This window comes from Austrofundulus limnaeus, unplaced genomic scaffold, assembly GCF_001266775.1.
Source record: "Austrofundulus limnaeus strain Quisiro unplaced genomic scaffold, Austrofundulus_limnaeus-1.0 Scaffold90, whole genome shotgun sequence".
In the NCBI taxonomy this organism is placed as follows: Eukaryota; Metazoa; Chordata; class Actinopteri; order Cyprinodontiformes; family Rivulidae; genus Austrofundulus; species Austrofundulus limnaeus.
Genome location: NW_013952492.1, coordinates 1,313,747 through 1,327,083, shown reverse-complemented (window position 1 = coordinate 1,327,083; position 13,337 = coordinate 1,313,747). Strand labels below are relative to the sequence as shown.

General features: G+C 36.8%; 1 protein-coding gene across 1 annotated transcript in view; it reads left to right on the top strand.

The window, feature by feature from the left end:
• Positions 1 to 10,202, top strand: part of hgfb (hepatocyte growth factor b) — a 24,319-nt gene extending 14,117 nt beyond the window's left edge. The window contains exons 8-18 of the mRNA XM_014012355.1: positions 1,250 to 1,415; positions 1,519 to 1,652; positions 2,991 to 3,084; positions 4,036 to 4,166; positions 5,361 to 5,390; positions 5,893 to 5,998; positions 6,275 to 6,349; positions 6,482 to 6,631; positions 6,733 to 6,839; positions 7,490 to 7,632; positions 8,109 to 10,202. Coding sequence (XP_013867809.1) covers positions 1,250 to 1,415; positions 1,519 to 1,652; positions 2,991 to 3,084; positions 4,036 to 4,166; positions 5,361 to 5,390; positions 5,893 to 5,998; positions 6,275 to 6,349; positions 6,482 to 6,631; positions 6,733 to 6,839; positions 7,490 to 7,632; positions 8,109 to 8,288 — 1,316 coding nt within the window. The 3' untranslated portion in view covers positions 8,289 to 10,202. The remainder of the gene's footprint in view (positions 1 to 1,249; positions 1,416 to 1,518; positions 1,653 to 2,990; positions 3,085 to 4,035; positions 4,167 to 5,360; positions 5,391 to 5,892; positions 5,999 to 6,274; positions 6,350 to 6,481; positions 6,632 to 6,732; positions 6,840 to 7,489; positions 7,633 to 8,108) is intronic.
• The last annotated feature ends 3,135 nt before the right edge of the window (positions 10,203 to 13,337 follow it).

Below are 13,337 nucleotides of genomic sequence, written 5' to 3'. Positions count from 1 at the left end.
GAGGAACTCTGTATCTCAGGCTAATCTTCAACCAGTAACTGTGTGGCCTGTTTGTTTTGTGTTATCTTAGACAGCTACAGATTGGTAGAGTTTTGGAGCCTGACTGTACTGTTTGCATGTTCCAAACCCTTCCCTCTTTGTGGGGTATGAATGACGCAAATGGAAACAAACATGCAACAATGATCTGTATATCAATCAACTTTTATTTTATGTTTCAGTTTAGCTCATGTTCTTCAAAAGGCCATTGCAAGGAATTGTTTGAAAGAAGCATAACTTACAAACGTAAATAAAACATGACTTCAGGATGTCAAAACCAAACCAAACTCTGGGTTGCAGCTCCGGTTTGTGGTCTACCACTTGAAAGCTGTAGGTTTTACATGTGGGCTGTCAACATCTTGGTAAAATAGAGTTAGTTGGAATTTGACTAAAAACCACAGATGTGTTAGTGACTTGTCAATCACAAGGTAGCCTCATCCTGATGATTTTCTTTTATTTTTTAAATTATTTATTCATTTTTCAAAAACTTGCTCATAAGTTAGAAAATGAGTGTTGTGCTGTGCTTAAGATCATTACAATATGCATTATGCCATGAACTCGCAGGAACAAATTAGAAAAGAAGCATGCATTTTCTCATTAATTTCATATAATTTCACTTTTTAACTCAAAGGATTCGCCCCTTAGTGGACATTTGGAAGAATGTGTGTTAAAGATCTGTTGTTTGATTTACAATTTATCATTAAAACATCCTTTATGTTTCAACTGTACTATTATAAAATCTAAATGAAAGCATTAGCCACTACTTTTCTCTTATCAAAATAAATAATTCAAAATATCTCAAATATTTATAACAATTAACATTGGTGTTTAAAGTTGCTTCAGTGATTTCCTTTGGCTTCATTGTGGAAGAGTACAGACTATTTATTTAAAATTGTTGGAAAGAACGGCAACAGAAAAATGGCCGCTGGCAGGCAGGCATAACTAATACTGATGAAAGACACTGATTCGGTTATAAATTAGATATAGTTTGAAAAGTAAATGCATTGGTCCAGGTGGCTTGCAAAGCTGATGAAGCTGCTGTACTGAGAGTCACTTCATGGACAGAGTAGAAGTGTATTTTGCTCATCTATTTTTTTGTTGTTTTTACCTGATTTTGTAAATCTTTATGGTGATAAAAAAAGTTTGTATGCAAATACATGATTTATACTGTAAATACAGAGATACTCACGGATCATTTAATATTCTTTCATAGAAACACCTCCCAAGAGTCCTGTGGTGAAAACAACCGAGTGTTACGAGGGCAGAGGAGAGGGTTACCGGGGGACAGTAGACATGACACCTAGTGGAATCATGTGCCAACGATGGGATTCTCAGTATCCCCATAACCACACGTTCATGCCTCAAGCTTACCCTTGCAAGTGAGTCAGAAACCCAAACGAGAAAGCTATTCACCCACTCACCCATCCGCCAGTGTGCGGTTCCTTCTTAGCAGAATGCTGGATGACTTTCTCTGTTTTCCAGGGACTTGAGAGAGAACTATTGTCGGAATCCAGATGGCCAAGAATTCCCCTGGTGTTTCACTACAGACCCAAGAGTCCGCACCATGTTCTGCACCAACATCCCTCGGTGCGGCGCCCACAACAGGCCTGACAGTGGTGAGAGACTCGACACTTTTATTTGACACTGAAAGCAACAAGGGAATAGCTTATTTTTATCTTCATCAGAGGAGTATGTGGTATTTTTATATTTTATAGACTTCAGGGTTCATATGAGTCTCCCAGCCACACATATTGGTTTGGAAGCCCACTTTCTCCGTCCCAGTGGAAAACTGCAGGCCTACAGGACTGTGGGAAGGACTGACCACTACATCTCACATAAATAAAATCTGACAGCAGTTAAAGATGTCCTGGTCTCACTGGACATGGAAAGACGGGGTTGAAGGATTAGTATTGGTTCAGACTCTTTCTGGGGTAGCAAAAGATTTGAAAGGGAAAGATGTAGCTCTATGGCTGATTACTTAAATTCAAATTTCCCGAGGGATTTGGGGAATATTTTGCTGAGCCTCTGTGGCCTATCACATAAACCCGCTCTGTGGCTGTGCTGTGAGGTTGTGGTTTACCCTTGAGGGTTGAATACATTCCCATATAGAAATTAAATGCAGGATGACAGACAGATTCAATAACTTATTAATGCTCGATGTTTTTCTAAGATGTCACTGTGGCTGACTTATATTGTGTTTTCAGCTTTGCATCCACTCACAGACATGATAGCTATGGGTTATTTTATTCATATGGAAATGTATCTAGTTTGCATTTTTTTAATATTAATAGTTATTTTTTACAGGGAAGGTCAGCTAAAATTTGCCTTTACATTTTAAGATTTTCCTAAATATTATTGTTTGGGATGTATTTCCAATGAAATGTTTCTGGTTGTGTTTGTATACCTGTATGTTTATAAAGTGTAAAAAAGGGTAAAGGTACTTTATTTGTCATCAATGCATGTTACCATGCAATTAACACTTGTTAGTGCAAAGCGCTGCCTTTTTGCCCAAAGCTTCTCCCTGGGAGACCCAGCTAAGCTACAGAGGCAACAACCCTACAGAGCACCCCTCTCTCAAAGCATTGTTGTGAAGACTTGCTGAAATGGGAGTGTTGGAAATGGTAGGAGGTTCTTAAAGAAACAAAGGCCAATTTCAAGGTGTTTAGATAGGCTATGATGCAATGTTTCTTTTTGATATACACATTGTTTTCACAACAACTGAAGGCACATATTTACTTGACTGTGGTACAGAATTGAACTATGTACTTGAAAAATACATGATACTTTAAAGTTTGGCAAGATTATTCTCCTACAGCAAATTCATGAAATTCTCAGCTTCTTGTGGGCTGTTTGGATTTGATTCTGTTTGTTTTGTATCATTCATTTGTGTTTAAAATAATGTTGGTAAACCATTTATTTGAAATCTTTTTCACTTCTTTGTTGTCCAAATCCAGATTGCTACAGGAACCTTGGAGAGAATTACCTGGGAAAACAGTCAAGGACTAGATCAAACCTGCCCTGTTCTCCCTGGAGAGACCACAGCAACAGGTCAGTCCATTGGATCTCTGCTCTGTCTTAGCCTAATAATTTTTCCAAACTCTATGATGTAAAAAACAGATCTGTGCCAATAATAAATCACAGACATGTGCCTCTGCCTAAAATAGAGATGTCTCAAAGTTCTAAAGGAGGTTAACCTCTAGGGCCTAACAAAGAATATGGGATTTTTAACAGCTCAGTGAAATCAAAGCAAACTTCAGATAATGTGCAGATGGCATGCAATTTGTAAGTTTTGGGAGGGGGTGGTTGAAAACTTAGAGATGTATGTTTTAATGACAGCTTCAATATGAGGAGCATAAATCTGCAACACAGACACAGTTAAATCTCACTGTTAGCCGATCACTTTGAGTCTTGGATCTGGGAGGGAAAAAAACAGCTCATGCGTACCATGACTAGTTTCTCCAGCATCTCCTAACAGCCTGCTAAGTGTTTTTCCCCTAAAGATGACCTAACTAAGCAGGAATGATCCCCTAGCGGTAACTAGGTTCAGGGATATACACTTTGCTCCTCACCTCTGACCCCAGACTTCTTCTTTGTAGTAGCACTTCAAAGCCACTCAGCTCCACTGCTTGGCTCCTGCCCAGGGGATAAAGTCAGGGTTAAGGAGGCGCAGTGAAATCTGACTGTGTGAGAAATATAACACACATAAACACAGAATGGAAACTCTGGATAGTCGTGATTTGAAACTCCTCACTGTGTCTCAACTTTTGCACTACCTTTTTGTCCTCGAAGAGTTTGCTGTAAAAAAAAAACATGAGATGGATCTGTCAGAATGATTTACAAATGTAGGCAAGTTCATGTTGTCTAAGTGACAGTCACTGGGAAATACTCTCGATGTCAACTAGAATAAAATCACTAGTGCGGAAAAATAATGCATCTTTAGTCTGTTAAATGTTGATTCAAGAGGAGTTGTGAGCTTTTCCTGTCTCTTTGTTCATCCAGTGGAGACAGGGGCATGCTGATGGCTGGCCTGGAGGAAAACTACTGCAGAAATCCAGATCAGGACAAACACGGTCCCTGGTGTTTCACCAACAATTCTGCCATTCATTGGGACTACTGCAATGTAAAACCTTGTAAGTGCAATGATGCGTGCACATAAAATACCTTCACAGATGTATTCAGTTACCTTCAAATGCGAGGGGAAACAACGTGTGACAATGTGTGAAATTAAAGCTCTTCTAGATGAAGACTACTGTAGATTAGTTTTCCTTTGAGTGGTTGGCCTCTACTCTTAGCCTCACATGCACTTTGTTGTGCGCAGGCTTGTCTACACTCCACAGATTAGTTTGTGAGGTGGGAAATCCAAAAGTCATGACTGTGTGTATCTCACCTAATGATCTATTTTTTTTAAATACAACATTCATAAATAACTTTCGAATAAACTTAGCATAAAAAAGTAAGAAAATCTGTGCTTGACCAGTATCAGAAATCAGTATTTATTTGCATGCTTTTGTGGGATGAGCAGCATGTGGATGGCACACATAAAACAATACAAAATAATCTTTTCACTTGCAAAACAGTTTATTTTACTGTCGCAATTAACACTTGTTTAGCACTTCTGGTACCCCCAGGTGCTGCCAATCAGGTGCCTGAAATAACATGTTTTGCCAAGAAGCATTGTTACAGCAAAGGAATAATCTACCAAACACAATTTTTCTTAATTTTGTAGTAGGTATTTTTTAATTTTTTATTTATTTTAGTTAGCTGTTATTAGTAGAAAACATTTTATCATCATTGTATTGATTTTTAATGGTAATTAAAAGAAGACGTGAAATGTAACAGGTTGTGGCTTTGTAACATACTATAAAACCACCCTTTAGCTGCACCCACTTTACTATATGGACAGTCTAAGATAAAGATCCACATCAACTTGATCACATCTAGTGTCAAATTAGTATCCCCAGTTAACATTCATGAAATTATTAGTATTGAATTAAGGAACCAGGGTGTACAAAACACAAAGGGGCCTGAAATTGCACATAAAAAAGAGAATAAAAATGATCTGCAGTTTTAATCTCAGATGGTTAGACACTACAGTTGTAGAGTTATATCCTTAAACTTAGACTGTACTTGCTCATGCAAGTATAGTGTAATCATTCAAGACTTGCAATGCTAAAATACAACGTCTCTAAATAAGTTAAAGCCTTTGACAGCATTGTTGTAGCTATGGCTAAATGAACACTATAACATTTAAATCTGTGTGATATCACTTTTCTTCTATCAGTTGATACTCACTGATATTTGTTCATCTTATTTTCTCTCTGCAGGCGATGATTCACAGAACACCATTCCAGCAGGTAAAGGTTATTTTAGTGTCTTAGCTACTGATCTGTATTTGATTGGCCTTTTTTTTTTTTTACCTCAGAACTTGATCATGCCCTTTTCTATCCAGCCATCCTATTACATGATGCAGGGTTTTATGTTGTTGTGATGACATATGTTTCTTTATTCATGTGTGCGTGTGTGTTGTTTTTTGTTGTTGTTCTCTTCTCATGAATTGTTTACCACACAATAAATCAAGCATCATGAATCCACTACTCTAAAATGAATGCTCTGTAAAAAGAACATAAGCTTAAATGTGGATCTCATAAAACAAATTATTGTTCTTACTAATAATTTAAAATACTCAATATTCTGATATATTATTTGAATGTTTTGGTGTCTGTTGTATAGAGAATACAGTCTGTCAGCAATAACAACAGTATATCTTTGGTATGTGAGAGTTGAATGGTATCTCTGCTCCATGAAATGGGAAATTTAAATATTAAGTGCGTATTTGTGTGTTTCTGCTTTTTTTAGTTAAGCCATCTCCTGTGAGATGTTTTGTCCATAAAAGGACCAGGATTGTAGGGGGCGCTCCTGTTGGCATATCAGACGGCAGCTGGATGGTCAGCATACAGAAAGGGTACAGAATTTTAAATCACACATTTTTTTTTACTATTTTCCTTTTCCAGGAGCTTTTTCCTTATAATATGGGTGGTGGTTGTGAAGAGATTTCCATACAAAGGAAAAGTCCATAAAAATGTTTAAAATACAAAACCAGTTTATGTTGTAATTGCTTTTTACCCTTGTCAATATTACTGCTCATGATTTACAGTACATGTTAGACTGCTATAGCATTTCTGTAGGAGATCAACTGGATTTTCACCATGTGCCACCAATCTTTTTATGTTGTTTCCAGATCAGTTCATTGGTGTGGTGGTTCATTAATACGAGAGAAGTGGGTACTTACTGACAGGCAGTGCTTCTCTTCCTGGTAATTTCATTGCTTGCCATCACTGTAAATTGTTTTATAACACTTTTTTTTCTTCTTAATTGTTAACTGAAGTGGCATATTTTCTATGTATTTAACCTATATTAACTTGTTTTATGTCTTGCATCTCTTCAGTGTTCCAGACCTCAGTCAGTATCGGGTGTGGCTCGGCATCTCTGACCTTCGACAGGACTCTCCTGACAGGTTCAAGAGACAGGAAGTCCGCATTGCTAATGTAATATGTGGCCCTAATGGCTCTAGTCTAGCCCTCCTACGGCTTGAACAGTAAGTGTTCTGAAAAAAGTATTTATAGAAGTTGATGCATATTTTCCCAGTGTAAGGTCAGTAATCTTGTGTATTTTTTTGTGTTCATTTAAAATCTCCAGGCCTCCCCTTCCTGCAGATAATGTCCATACTATTCAGCTACCCCTGGCTGGATGCTCCATCCCAGAGGGAACAATATGTAAAATGTATGGATGGGGAGAAACCAAAGGTAAAAATGTTATACATACACATTTACGACAGCTGTTTTATTCATGCATATTCTGTGTTTTCTTATTTAGTATTAAAGTGTATTGTAATTATCCAATATTTTCATTAATTTCAGTTTTGCAGGAGTCAGATATCTGTTTACATAACTGTGCAGAAGTCTTGTGTTCCTTCATTTTTTTATGTTGAACTTCCATGCAGCCACACTGTCATACAGTCTTATAAATTAATTCAACATTAGCGTTTTTAGCCTTCCTAATCGTCTTTTAAAGTTTTTCTTTTGACTCAGCTGCTTTTTGACTGCTTTTCTGTTTTGTAAACTGGAAAAGACACTTAAAAAATAATCAATATTAAATCAGGCACTTTGCTTTAAGCAGCTCATTGTTTCCAAAATAAGTCAATCTACAAAAAAATAAAAGGGTCACAGTTTTACAAGCACAAAATAGTATTTTAGCCCTAATATTTTATTACCTTAGAACTGAAAGCTAGTTGGTTGGCATACAATTGACGATGTGTTTGTTGTTGCTCACTTGTTTTGAACAGATTTGTCCAACATATCAAACACTAAAACCCTGTTCCAACATTGTTTTCTGTTTTAACAAAAGCAAAACACAAAGAAAGCAGGCTGTAATGTGGAACTTTGGACTCTTTCAGGCACTGGCCATGATGATGTTCTTAAAGCAGTCAACTTGCCCATTGTTGGTAGTGACAGATGCAGAGAAATGCATCGAGGGAGCTTCCACATCACCAACACCAAGATCTGTGCAGGAGGGAAAAAGAACGAGGGAGTGTGTGAGGTATATTAATTGCACGACATGTTTTGTCGACAAACGATTTCAACTTTTCCCAATGAAATCCAAGTGTTACAGCAGCCATGCAGCTAAACTAAAACAGGCATTGATACATAAAAATAAAGTATTTGTTGTGAATCTTTGAGGACATTCATGCCTCGATTCAACAATGTGCACATTCAAAGCCAAGTTTGATCTAAATCTCAAACAAATGTTATTTAAATCCGCAGGCTTAGTGTTCAGTCTGTTGTAAATAGAGCAGCCGGAGACTGTTGCGCTGAATTTCATCAGATGTCAAAGATGTTTGAGTTTTTTTTAGCTCTGAGAGATCTGCCTATGATGGCGCTGCCTGTCACTGAGCATGTTAAATGCATTTTTTTGTGACATTTAACACGGTCGGAAACGTAAACGGTGACGATCGCTGATTCTCTGTCGCAGATAAACAGACTCTGAATTTATTTATCTTTTTCTTTCTTTTGCAGAGAGATTATGGCGGCCCTCTTGTGTGTCAGGATGGTGAGCTCAAAGTTATTGTTGGCGTAAGTGTCCATGGCAGAGGCTGCGCTCGGGCCAACCAGCCTGGCATCTTCATTAATGTGCCCTTCTACACACAGTGGATTTACAAGGTCTTCAAATATTACCCTGACCCAGAGATTGCTTAGAGACTGAAAAAAAAGACTATCAAGAAACTAAATCAAAGCTAGAGCCTCTAGTCTCTAACTCCAGCTGTGCACTCAGGACATCTGGTTTCTGTGACAGATATACCTGTGGGGTCTGGAAATGAAGATGAAGTTCGGAGAATGCACTCTATGACCTAAGATTTATAATCATCTGGAAGCGCCACACCATTTCTACTGTAAAGATCACTGATGGCAAATATATAGAAAATTTGTTTGTCTTTGTATTGAACCACTGGAACAGCAAACAATGGAAGTACTCAATATAAGGACACTGTAATAAAGACTGAAGTCTTTGAGTCAGAGGCAAAGCAGGGGAAACGAAATGTCGATTTTCACCCATTTTCCAATTTTTCACTTGTCTACCAGAGCTCTGTGTATGTGAATATGCTCAATTCCTGGCATTACTTGAATAATTTGAACACCAAATGCAACACTTCAACAGCTCCCTTTGTACAGCGTATCAGCAGGCCTCTTGGAAATCCATTCAATGAAAGAGCAACGATAAGGGCATTCTCACCAGGCTTCATGCATCTCCAGGGACTTCAGTGAAGTAGTCCTTAATGTAAATAGTGTTTTTATGAGTGTGTTTGTGACACTCCAAATGCAATTTAGGTCTTATAGATCTATGACACAAATGTTGTGGCAGGCAAATGAAATAAAGCGTGTTTTTATTGTTTAGATTTCAGTCAAGTTTCTGTTTCATTTTAACGTCAGAAATAACTCAGTTCTCGAGACAGTAAGGTTGTCACAGTACCGACAACTGTGTATCTGGGATGTTCTCTGGGAAAATGTGTATGAATGATCACTTAATCCTTAAGGAAATGAAATAATAACAAACTATATCAATCACATGGACACACTTTTTTATATTAAATATTTCAAGTGTCTATTACTCATGGTGTTTTTGTTTTTGTTTTTCGCAATAGTTTCTATGCAAAAAAAAGACATCTACGTGGAGATAATTTATGTTTGTGCATGTGTGAGACAGACGAAAAAAATATCAAACCTTGGCAGATCCACATTTTTTTCCCACTTTGGATGTTAGGATTGTGAACATGGTTGCCTTAAATTTTGTGGATGGGGAAGTCTTTGTATAGAGTTGTCAGTAATGGACTTAAGCATAAGAAATCTAAAAAAAGAAATTACTCATTTTTGTTCCAATGTCAATGACTGAGATGCCTTTATATCACAACCATATTATGACTTTAATTGTGATAAGATGGATTTCACTCTCTGTGTCATGATCCTGGGTCGTTACTGTTTGATAGATTTATGGATTTAGGTTTTGTCATGTTGCTGTTTTTTGTTTCATTTGAGAGTTGTTGTTCGTGTTAAATTTTTGTAATGTTTATTTTCTTTATATTATTTCTGTTCAGTTTGTACCAATACTTCTGTGTTTTCAGTCAGTTTCAGTACTTTACCACAGTCAGTTTCTGCTCCTCTGTCTTCTACGCCCACCTTCACCTGCTAACATTAAGCCACTTGTTTCCAAGTTCTTTATTAGCTCAGGTCCATTTAGTCTCCAAATCTTCACCTCTTCTTCAGTCTAGCATTGCGCTTCATGCCCTGGTCCATCTTTCAAGTTTTTGCTGTTTTTGTATATTTATTCTGCCACATCAGCCTTTATTTTTGTATGTTTTTTTTATGATAAATTAAATATTTTCATTTTCATGTAAGTTCCTTGTGTTGGTCTACATTCCTGGAACTGACCCTAACTATAATTTGWGACATTTGTTATTTGTGTGTGTGTTTACGGAAATATGCTGCAGCTGCTATATTCTACAGGTTGTACAGTATTATCAAATATTTTCTGTAAATACATATATGTATGTGTATAAATTCGTCACAAAGTTCATCTTATCCAATGTGCTTAATAATAAACACATTTTAATCTAACATTTGAAATAATCATCAGCGCTTTATTTTAAGTCATGTAATGCATGAAATTTTTCTAATGAAAGTGTTGTTTTAAGAAATGTTTTTGCACAGCGTGCAATTATTACAAAGGTTGTTGTGCTTCTTTGCCAGAAGATGGCACCACAGCAGCACAGAGACTGCAAGGATGAGTAGGTAATCTCTCTAATCTCTCGCATGCATGCATGCATGCACGCACGCACGCACGCACGCACGCACACACACACACACACACACACACACACACACACATTATAACAGGTACTGTTATTGATGTTGTGAGGCATCAAAGAGAGATGGTGTCTCAAAAGTTTACTTTCATCTTTGAGTCAACTGGATGGATGTGTCGACAAAAGGACAGGGACAAGACTCACACCCCATCCATTTATAAACTGCATGCACTGTGAGAACTTGAACACTGCAAGGACCCATTTGTGTAAAGGAGTACAGACAAAACAAGAAGAAAATGCTAAATTGATATGAATAGTAAACTGTTTAGAAACGGTGACAGTGACACAAGACGGAGGTTTATATGACCAGTAATTTATGGACTTAAAGACACAAAAAGCAGTATAATCATAGTACATGAAGCTCTATCATTTTACATAAAAAAGTATAGTCATAAAAGAACAAAAACAGAAAAAGAAACAGATTCAAGTTTCACTAGAGATGAGCTAAACAACTAATATTCTTCTATTTTTTAAAACTCAAAGTAGTTCAGATCTTTTGGAATGGGTTCTGTGGAAAGCTTAGAAACAAGTAAGATAAATACTGTAGGTCTGTAAAATGAAGTTTTGGCTCTATTTCATGTAACTGTTTGCATCTCAATCTTGTCAGAATCAATCTCCAAACAGATCATTCTAAGAGCTTTCTCCAACAGGTAAAATATTTGTTTTTTATGATCTTTCCACAGAACCCCACTTCAAAAGCCCCACACAAGCAGCAATCTATTAGACCCTCATATTTGTGTTATATATTTTAGTGAGAAGACGAGTCGGAAAATGATTTGGGAAAAGAAGGAAAATATGGAGACTGATTATTCCAGCAAAAGGCTTTTAGAAGCCACAGGACTCCTAGAACAGATCATATTGAGTTTCAGATTTAGTTTCGAGTGTCTTTCATAATCTAATTGGGTTCGTTGTAATGTCATTAAAACTCTTTAAACTCTTTTTTAGGCACAGTCTCTGTTCTCTGCGGTCTCATCAGCTTGAGGCAGCATGTGTGCGTGTGTGCTTGCATGTGCATGTAAACCTACAGCAAGTGTCATGTGCAACAGCTGAGCAAAAACGGAGCGCATAAGACAATAGCAATGCTTTTAAAAGTATCCCCCTCCCATCACCATTTGATCCTGCAACATGACACACCTGCTTACGCCGATGCTTATTTTACCTTTGCAGTCTCTTTTTTCCACAGTGTGTTTAAATGCATTCACTGTCTTATTAGCATACTAAAAAATGCAAATGATATTTATACAGTAAATTTGATCTTATTAATTAATTAATTAGTTTATTTATTTATTTATTTTACTCAAGGGATTAAGCATAGAATTAAATTATTAAATTAATTTCTTAAAACTTCTGAATTAAAAAAATACATGCACAGTAACTAAATGAATACCCCCAATTTGTCCATTGCTGATAAAATTAAATAAAGCAACTAAAAAAATAAAAACTCTTAAATGACTCACTTACTCAGTCACCTCCTGACTCATATCTAACATTATTTTATTTGCTCAGACATTAGACAATGAACATCATGTTCTCATGTTGTGTCATTGTTTGAGCTAAAAGTAGTGTTAAGAAATGTATTTATTATTTAATTATGTTTAAATACACTCATTCCTGGATTTGTTGGTTTTCTTTGAAATATTGTTTTTGATGCATGAACATGTGCTTGTTTCCTGGTAGATTCAAAGATAGCAAAGTGTGGTCATGCAGATGTAAAACCAGTCTAAATCATCACCCCTCCAGCTCCACTTCAAAGTATTTATGTTATCCAAACGCTGTGTTTGTTTTGTACCAAATGAAAAAAAAAATATGAGTGATTTAAAAAAAAAGAAAGCTATTTCTTGGTTTAATGTTTCCATTATTTCCATTCTTCAACAAACATCTTGTTTTGGTTGTTCTTCTTGTTTCTTTTACTGAATTATAATTCAATTATTTTTGTTCCCTGATTTGGTTCAATTGGACTTGCTTTCTTCTCTCCCTTCACACCTGGAACAAATTAGCTAAAAATACCATCAGTAATGTGTTAGTCATTAGTTTTGTATAAATACACCCTAGTATTTTTTTTTCTGGGTAATCTGGGTGGTTAGGTTTTGTTTAGGAAGGAAGGAAGGAAGGAAGGAAGGAAGGAAGGAAGGAAGGAAGGAAGGAAGGAAGGAAGGAAGGAAGGAAGGAATCTATATATCATCCAAGTTTAACACAACTCACAAGTGAGTTAGCTTTATGATGGCTTTCAAATATCTAACTAAAACCAGCTAACTACACAGCTATTGTTGGGAACATTTTAGTAAATGCTAAAATTTGCAGTTTTTGAGTTGCTAATCTAAATTTCATTGAAGTACGGAGCTAAAATGGATTCATTTCTATAACAAAGCACAGTAGTTGAAACTCAAGTTGAAAGTTCTACATTTAAGTTCAGAAAATCTGATTCCTGCTTGGTGCATTGGAGGGACAATCTTGTAAATGTCGCAGATGCCAGTTTACTATGTACACATGCTGAGTTTCAGAATTACATTTGTGTAGAGCTAATGTTGCATCTCGTCCACAGGCTGTGCAGCCACGCGGAAAACTAAAGTTACAGGAGGAACAGGAGTTACATGCTCAGTGGATTAATTTCTGCAAAGCCAGGGAGACTTGAGGATCACCGCCAACAGCCACCTCATTTTTCACATTGACTTGTTTTTCATTTTTCACCTATTTTTACAAACTGTCAGCAGAGACAGCTGGGATTACCAGATACAGCTGCAACAAAAGCCTGTCATGGCCTTATTCTTCCTACCCCTTGCTAGCATGCTCACAGTGGGCTATAATGTTTACAACTTTGTCTTCATCTGGAAAGACACACACACACACATGTATGTGTGTGTGTGTGTGTGTGTGTGTGTGTGTGTGT